The sequence below is a fragment of the Nansenia antarctica genome (assembly GCF_963989245.1).
Source record: "Nansenia antarctica genome assembly, chromosome: 6".
Lineage (NCBI taxonomy): Eukaryota > Metazoa > Chordata > Actinopteri > Argentiniformes > Microstomatidae > Nansenia > Nansenia antarctica.
Window position 1 is genome coordinate 6243366 of NC_137676.1, and position 9354 is coordinate 6252719.

The following is a 9354-nucleotide window of genomic DNA, read 5'->3' on the forward strand; positions in this document are numbered from 1 at the left end:
GCAGCTATCCCCACTGCCCTGCCATCTCACAGCATTCCGTAGGCCAAGCACACAGAGGACTATTGTGTGTGCAAGGAGACGGAGGCAGTGTACAGTCAGTCAAAAGCATCAGAGAAATAGAAAGTGTAGAATGGACAGGGGGATTCTGTTACACATATCAAATCATATGGACCTCTGGTTAACATTGTAGGGGTGCAGTTAAATTGATACATATGTTCACGACCATAAGGCACAGAGCCCTCATATGAAATGTAGTTGTGGGGTATCAAGAAACGAAATATTACTGGGGGGGAAAAAAGTTATCAAAATGGCCGCCAAGTTTGCATGTGAACAGTTGCTGCACACTTTGAACGGATCGCTGCTCTGTATGTTCTAGTTGTTGAATGTGAATGTTAAGAGGGTATGCTGTGCACACATCCAAAAATACTGCTGGATCAAAGTGACAGAAACAGTTGAGAAATGAGAATCAGATCCACACACTTTGTTGCTGCTCCAAATGGGGGTCTTCTTCAGGATAAAAGGTTCTAGTTCTTTGTGAAGCCCTCTCCAGGATCACCTTAGGATGCAGTGGACAGAGGATTTCCATTGCCCCCTGGTCTCCTTCCTACTTTATTCCAGCTGTTTCTCTTGGAAACCGTCCACAGTCAACTGAGTTACCACCTTTGTAGTCCTTATCATCCTCCTTTGGGCCTTAATGGTAATTTAGGGGTGTGGGGGTGGAATGTGAGAGGAAGAAAAAGTCTATGAAAAGCATTTAAGGGGTATCAAATCCTGCAGTAGGCGGACCACCTATGAATACTGTATATAATTGAGAACAGCCACATGTCTTTAAACCCTGTTATGAAGATAAAAAGTGACTACTACCCCAGGAAGAGAATCAGAATTTATCAGTTTCCCAATCAATATCCTACTAAATACTGTAGGTCTGGTGTACTGAAGTATGAAACGATGCAATGAATGTAATCTATGCACTGTTGAATCCTGGTGGGGGACAGACCGATCATGGATAAAGTTGTATAATTACAGGCTTTTCTATTGCCAATACATCATTGTCAATGTTCCTTATAGAGAGAGGTTTCAACCCTTAATCTGTCTAAATGTGTTTCATCACCAGTAAAGAACAGTAACTATCGGACCATCCAAGTGCTATAAAACATTTCTTTAGTCCATACGCTTTTGCTCTTTGTCTCTCGTTGCCCCCAATAAGATTGGCCTTTAAATGAAAGCACCTTACCCTACTGCAGAGGCGTTCTTAGGATCGTGAAACATTGGGGGCTTAGTCCAGCCCAAGTTTCGTCGAGGGCTTAATCGACGGCGATGTGCTAAATTGACGGCGATACGGTAGATGGTGACTTTTTTTCTTCCTGGATCCAGAGATTCGGGGCTATTCATAAAACATTCGGGGCTACAGCTCCAGATGCCCAGGCCTAACGACGTCACTGGCCTACTGTCCACCATCTCTCATGTAACCAGGCAACAGTGATTGACCTGCCATGGTGAACCAGGGAGGGTGGCATGGAGACCTAGAGTGTGCCGTCACCTAATGTCTCAACTGCACGACCTATTGATACAGCTGTGACAGGCAGTTTAAATTCCTGAGGGATCCTTCTTTTGTGAACTTTGACTTCACTGGGGTCATTGTTGTCAGTGTCACTTGTCTCCCAGACAGTTAATATTGCCGCCTCAGATATAGAGGATTGAACATCCGGATCCACTCTCCCTAAAGGCTACTGGGATGTCCTGAGCGGGGGAGGCCGGTGGAGGTAGAAATCGGAGTATGTTACCATACAAAGAGGCCATCCTCTGATTTCTACCTCCACCAGCCTCCCCTGGTCATCCCCTGAGTCATTACTAGACAAATTATATAGTTGAAGACGTCATAGTCTGAAAGTATGCAAATTCCCAGATCGGACGACTGCACCTGGGCCCGCATCTTTCTCTTTCTCTTACGGTATAACTGATTTCAGGTCAGCTCCCCCCTTCCACATTACCAACCCTGCACCATTATGTGAAAAAACCACAAACATGTCCCTAGACCTGTCGTTACAGTTAACAGCAGAAAGTGACATAGCTGAGATGATGGTCCACGCTCTTTCTTCCCTGCATGAGGAATGAAGGGGGGCTCTCCAGGGGGTCATGACCCCAGAATTACTGTGCCTCTCCACTCAACAAAGGCCCCTTTTCAGACCCCCGTTCACCTGGACCTATCTGCCCAGGAGAGGTACATGATAAAGATCGTCCAGACTTTTCATTCCCTGCTCCACTGGCACAGCTTCACAATGAACACTGATATATCTGTGTTATCTTGTCCCAATCAGGAATGTTGTGTTTACTGGGAGAGCACACCGTCTAAACCCCATTAGGTTTCTATACGGAGGAACCCTTTGGGGTATTTGAAAATATTACGGCGGCCGCTAGATTGGACAACACAGCTAAACACTTTCCAGTGTAAACACCATTACCAGTTCAAATAGTTCATTCATTCATTTGGAAGGATAAGCTGTTAAGGTACGAGCCCTAATATGTAGGAAACTCAGCCGCATTTTTTTGGGCCATTACATCTGTTGCGAACAGGCTCTAGACATCAGCTTTTAACTGGTTCTCACAACCTCATGTCAACTGGTATCTGCCCAGACAGACCTCCTCAAAAAACTGTCCCTAAGTATGTGGCATGAGCATGATATAACAGTGTGTTGTTGATCGGTGTGCTCTAGGCCTAGAGGTTGCATTAGGTCTTAAAATATTAAAATAACCCCATTATCGCCCAAGAATCTCTCCACAATCTGACAACTTAGATTTAGTTAATCCTCTCTGACACAGTGTCCCGTTCCCATGGCCCTGCAGTTCTGACCCATTCATTAGGATTTTGTCGTGATTAGAATGACTAGAACGAAATGCATTTGCACACCTGAAGAGGTCCCTTGGTACATGTGCGTAGGATAAGTTACTGTAGACTCCCGCACGCTGTCTAAGCTCGCAGGTGAGCAATTCGTTGAATAAATGCAACGTCTCACTATGTTGCACAAGTCACGATTAGAATAATATTGGTGAAGCTAGAGGCCTAGTTAGTACTTGTACTGTACAGACATCAGAGAGGATGAACACACTGTGTAGCGCTTTAATATGTTTAATAAAGAATGAGAGGTTTTGAAGGTACTGTCACCCATTTGACGAGTAGAGCCTGAGGGCCTTGTAGGGGGGACAGCACAGCAGTTGAATTTATTCTCAGGCACAGACACTTGATTGACAGGCCAGTTGGCAAACCAGGTGACGATAATGTGGCTCCACCTTCCACCATCTTGGGGGGTAGCATCCATGGATTTTCAAGGGTCTATTCCAAAGATTTGTTAAGTATTTGACCCACAATTTGACCCACAACCTTTGACTGGGTCAAACTACAGACTACAGTAAAAATCCAACCTGTCACCCTCCAAGCAGCCGGCTACCTATCTTCAGGAAAACTTTATGACTTGTGACTCATTTTCTCACAAGTTTATTTAACCAAGACATTGCACGCACTCACTGCAGAACTACTGCAATATTAGTGTAAAATATGATTGATATTGATTATGTCATGATAACTTTGGTGGTATGTGATATTTCAAAACTACCCAAAATGTTTACAGTGATTTATTGAGTTGCAACTGTGGATACATGAAGATAATGTATAAAATACCCATTCTGGTCCACAAATGTCAGTGAGGCTATTGATTATGAGTGTGCAGCTCCAGCATGTACATGTAGGCCTCCTACTCCCAGAATGATTTACGCAATCCACCAAGCATTGTGTGTATTCTTGTTTTCTGCGCCTTTCTGATTAGCCTACCGTAAATATAATCATATAAAATGTAATTATGGAGCTAGATTAGAGAGAGAGCTGGCTGGACTGAGCGTCCGTAGGCTCCTTCGCACTTGAAAGGGGGCCAGCAGAGTAAAATAAATGAAACTTTTTTGGGGTACCTCGTACCTCCCAGGCCAAGGGGGGAAGGAGGGTCCCAGTGAGAGAGAGAGAGAGAGAGAGAGAGAGAGAGAGAGAGAGAGAGAGAGAGAGAGAGAGAGAGAGAGAGAGAGAGAGAGAGAGAGAGAGAGAGAGAGAGAGAGAGAGAGAGGGCCTTGGGAGAATAGATGCTGATGGAGCGGAGGGGAGGGGAGGGAGATAAGGGGTCGTATTTCAGCTCGACTGGGGGTCGGGGGGAGGACTGCTATTTTGGAATATACGAAGATTCATCGAAGGCGCAGTGGACATAAAACCGCGGTTCTTCCCCTAACGCGGTGGGTGAAGTTGCCGGCTGGGGCCCCGTGTTGGATTCCACTTTGATTTTGAAAGGTTGACTACTGCAAGGTTCTGTCAGTCTCTGGGAAACAGTACAACATTACAAACTACTGAACTGAGAGCTGCGTTTTTTGCTCCGTCCCGTTTTTTCCCTTTTCTCACCCCAGGTGCTGCGTGTCTAATATTTAGACATGTTCAGCTTTGTGGATTCAAGGACTGTTCTGCTACTTGTAGCATCCCAAGTTGTGTTGCTGTCCGTGGTCAGATGTCAGGAGGAGGATGACCGTAAGTTGCACCACATCATCTGTCTTGAATTCTCATTTTCAAAAAAGTTTGGATCTTCTTCTAAATAGTGGCATTTGATCAACTTTTTTTTTCTCCCGGTTTGTTGCCATGCATTGTCACAATTTGGCATCCCATGTTTTTAAAGTAGTTAATGCCTAATTGTTCTGCAGAAGGATAGAGAGAGATGTCAGTAGATCCTAGACAATACATGACGATTATAGGAGGGATTTGATATTGTCAAAAGTGAAGAGAGTTGAGCCACTGGGCTGCATTGGCAGTGATGGAGTAGCCACAAGTTTACCTGTTGAAGGAATGCCACCTTTGTATGTCTTATTCCTGATATAACATGAGTCTACTGTTCAGATGATCACTCTGGACTGCTAGATTGTTCATGATGAGATCAAACCAATTAAAGAAACCTTTAAGATCTCTTTAAAAGTATATAGTAAATCTAGCCTACTTTATTATATCATCATAATGAAAGTGCATCATTTGCATAGTTGGATGAGATGTTTGTAGGTATCAAGGGCCTTAGCAATGAAAGAGTTGGCATTCCTTTTAGGAGAATTAAGTTGAGGCTATCAAGGCACATCTGTGTGGGATGGAGGACCAGGTGAACAGGCATCTGCTTGTCTCACAGTGAATCCTGTCTGGCCTCTGGAACAAGTGGGCTCCAGTCTGCTCTCCCCACAGTTACGCTGCCAGCATTTAGGAACATAAATACATCACTTTTAAGAAGGAAATACAGTGAGACACAGTGCTCCTGTGTGACATGCCATGAACAGTCCCTGAGTGTTTTAAGGCAAATTGTAAGATAGAGCCTTTCTTGCCGCACCACTTAGGCATTTCACAATAACAAACACTATTGTTATTGTTTCATATTTCATCTAAGAACTTTATTAGTAGGCTGAAGATGGATGAGGGAGGAAGGGATAAGGGGATTAAGATTAACCTTGTTTCTCAGGCTATAGCTGGATCAGACCTGATCCTGTTCATGATATGCAGTGGCAGGGTCAGACACTGCTTGACCCCCTGACTAGCAGGCTCAAAGGGTACCAGGCACTGAGTGGCAGTTCTTCACTTAATAAAGGAAAGAAGGGGGGGGGGGGATCCCATGCAGAGACTAGGGAGTAGGAGGTTATGGACCGGTTTCCCCGGACACAGATTAAGGCTAATCTCAGACAAAAAATCATCTTCAATGGCAATTTTTCCATTGACAGTGTGATTTAGACTTATGTCTGTGAAAATGTACAGGTGAACTATGGTGCTGTGTGCACAGGTGTAGTACTGTAGGCCTTTACCAATGTGCTGGTTTACAATCCATCTATTCATGCACCTGGTTTAGTAAAATAAATTCCCCTAGTTTCCCTGTTAGTGTCCTCCTGATGAATAGTATGTGTGGGCTGCACGTTGTACTCATGGCACTCATGGAGAGCTTGTATTTGTAAGCTTTTTAATAATGAAATTGGGATTGCGCCATTATAATTATCTCACAAATCAAAGATAAATAACGAAATTGAATGCCACCAACCCCACCTTAGTGTCTGGGGTAAAGACTAAAATGGCTTACTTATGGGTTATACGGTATACTCTGGTAGCAGGTATGTGCTAAGTAGCACTTGAACATTAATGCTAGAAAAACAAATAGTTGCATTTAGCAGGCCCAGGATCTTAGGCTGTATCTATGAAAGCTCCCCATTCTCAATTCTCCTATGTGTTTGAACTGGCTCTTGACACAGCTATGAGATCCAGATGGAGAATTTTTAGAAGGACCCCCCCTGTTTACATAAGGCAACTGCCTGTCAATTGGGCACAGTCTCCTTGTGAGAGAGACTCATTCATTTGGGTCCACTTGGTCACCAGAGAGCAGGTTAAATATACTCACTCCGCCACGTGAAATACTTCTACCAGGGCGTTCTATGCTACAGCTAAATGTACTCTTTGTTTGTAGCCTGGTTTGCTACCTCAGAATCCTGCAATAGGAATTAATGGGCGCTGATGGAATGCACTCTTCCTCAGTTTTGTGCATTAGAAATAAACCTGGGTAAAGCTTCTTAAGCTGTGCTGCTTTTATGAAAATAAACCACCGACTGTTGGGGTTGGATAGATACACCACCTCTTTGCCTGGTTGTGAGGCCCCACAGGATAAAGTATCCAATATCCTTAACCAGCGCTCAAAGATGCCTTCAAAGTGTCTTCAAAGTGTCGTCAAAGATCTAGGCCTCATTCTGCTTTTCTCAGAGGATGAAATGTGATGCGATATTATAATGATGTCAAAACACTCCATGTTAGCTTTTGGTTTGAGGTTTGTCTATTTATATTGTGATGTAAATATAAATGCCAAAAACCCTTGATTGATTATGCTTCTTACTTTTATTGAGAAAGAAAAGTGATCAATGTCTTTGTGTTTATGTGTTACCCTGGTCATATATGAAATGTATGTTGTGTTGATAATTCCTCACGGGATTCATGTGTGTGTGTGTGGGTGTGTGTGTGTGTGTGTGTGTGTGTGTGTGTGGGTGTGTGGGTGTGTATGTTGTGAGTGTGTGTGTGAGTGTGTGAGTGTGTGTGTGTGTGTGATGAAATGCTATGTGTGTGGTGTAAGTGAGGCCTGCTTTGGTGGAAGGTAACTTTGATCTCTCTCCCTCCACCCACTTCCCTCCGCTCACCTCCACCCCGCCCTAATATGCCTCCACCCCGCCCCCTCCTCCCTCCTCTGCTATTCCCCCCCATGTCTGGCCTCCGCTAACCTCCATCATCCCTTCTCCACCCAACCCCCTCCACCTGTCCTCCATCTTACCTACCCCCATCATACCCACCTACCCTCTGTGCCCTCCCCGAACACCCTACTACCCACCCCATTCCCTATTCACCCTCCTCCTGCTCTCATCCACCCTCCTCCGCCTCACCTCATCCCTGCGCCCGGCCCTCTGTGCGCCCCCCGGTGGCTGTCACAGAGGATGCAGGCGGCTGCATCCAAGATGGCCAGCGCTATAATGATAAGGATGTGTGGAAGCCGGAGCCCTGTCGCATCTGTGTGTGTGACAGCGGGGCAGTGCTGTGTGATGAGATCATCTGCGAAGAGATCAAAGAGTGCGCCAACCCCATCATCCCATCCGGAGAGTGCTGCCCCATCTGCCCTGCTGACGCCAGACCCCCCACTGGTTGTAATTTATTTATTCCCACGCTCATAAATAAATTACTGTGCCTCCCCCCCCCCACCCCCCCCACACACACCTCTTACCCTGGCAAAAACTTTAGAATTGGGAACTAAATGCTTGTTGTGACAGTTTGTATCCTGGGGATTAAGTGATCCCCATTAGCTTTGTGTCAGTGAAATGAAATTGCTGCCAATGTGCATCGATTTTCTTATTTGGAAAAAAGCTAAAACAGGATCTATAAGAGCTTTGATGTTCCCTTTTCTAAAGTGTTCTTTCCCCCTGCTTGTTTTGGGTTGAAGACTAGCAACATCATTTGAATTCTCTCCCTCTCTATGGAAGATAATTCCATATGGGGTTTGATCCCATGGTGTCTGCTTTTCACCTGGAATAACCAGGCGGGGAAAACATTTAAATAGAGTCACTTCTGAGTTTGCTTTAACTTGTGATGGTCGTAAATGAAGCATCCATCCCCTTGATGGGCTGTATTATCCTCAACTGTCAATCATTGATTGATGTCACCCAACAGAAGCTCTTTCCAAGCAACCCTATTGGGTGAAATAACTTGATGATTGACAGGCATGATGATCCCACCCATTTCGGGGGGTTCCGAAACCTCATTTCCTCCATTACTGGTGTAAACATTAACATTTTGAACGCTTTGGCCTTTTTTTGCTGGCATTGCATTTCTGTGTTATCTTTTTAAACACCAGGCCCACATTTCACCAATAATGTGTGGATATCATCCTTCTCCCTACTGACGGACACATATGGGAGTCATTACTGTCATGCCTCATTCACGCAGACGTGACCCCACTTACTCCCAGAGATAACACACAGCCTATACAGTTAGTTATAAAGACATTCACTTCCTCACTTTGTACATAGCATAGACCACGGTATTGCTCATCAAACAGGACTACTTTACCAATGTTGCTTCCTCTTTTGAGTCATTATCCTTGCAAAGTGAATGCATATCATTCATTCATTCATTCATTCATTCATTGATTCATTCATTCATTCATTCATTCATTCATACATTGACACTTCCTCTAGGTTTAAATGCGCTTTTGGCCAATAGAGAGGTTGGTCAAAACTAATCTCAAATCTCATATCTCATACTGTACATAATGTACACCTTCCAAATGAGAAAGTACCAATATTAGTTCTAGTATAATCTAGCTATTATAAATAAAGTGTTTAAAACGCTATTTTATTACAAGATAACATTTACACTTAAATCACTTACTGTATGCTTCAAATAAATATACTGGGGATTTTATCCAAGTACCCGTTGCTTGGTGTGTATTTACTGTTAGAAGTCTGTTAAATATGACCATGTTAGTCCCAGCTCCCTGCCTTTGCTTGCTTTTGCACCTTTGCAAGTAAAACCACAACTAACCATTTAACAAAGTCTGGATGGGTTTTTAGGGCCTTTGGGTTTGGACTTGGTCTCCTTGGTGGTCTGCACTTGTTTCCATTGGTGTGGTGTTTAGTGTTTAGTCTGCTGCCCCCGGAGGTCGGCCCTCACACTACACCTGCTCCACCAACCGTCCTAAGTTTACCCCTTTAATGTTGTTCTCTCTCTTTTTCCTCATCCCTCCATCGGCAACATCAGTTTCGATCGGTGCGCAGGTG

The 9354-nt window shown here is 44.3% G+C and overlaps 1 protein-coding gene across 1 annotated transcript in view; it reads left to right on the plus strand.

Annotated features, from left to right (window-relative positions):
- Positions 1-4464: 4464 nt before the first annotated feature.
- col2a1a (collagen, type II, alpha 1a) overlaps positions 4465-9354 on the plus strand; it is a gene marked incomplete at both ends in the record, with an annotated part of 33555 nt that continues 28665 nt past the window's right edge. Inside the window, 2 exons of the mRNA XM_080533543.1 lie at positions 4465-4558; positions 7516-7706. Coding sequence (XP_080389669.1) covers positions 4465-4558; positions 7516-7706 — 285 coding nt within the window. The remainder of the gene's footprint in view (positions 4559-7515; positions 7707-9354) is intronic.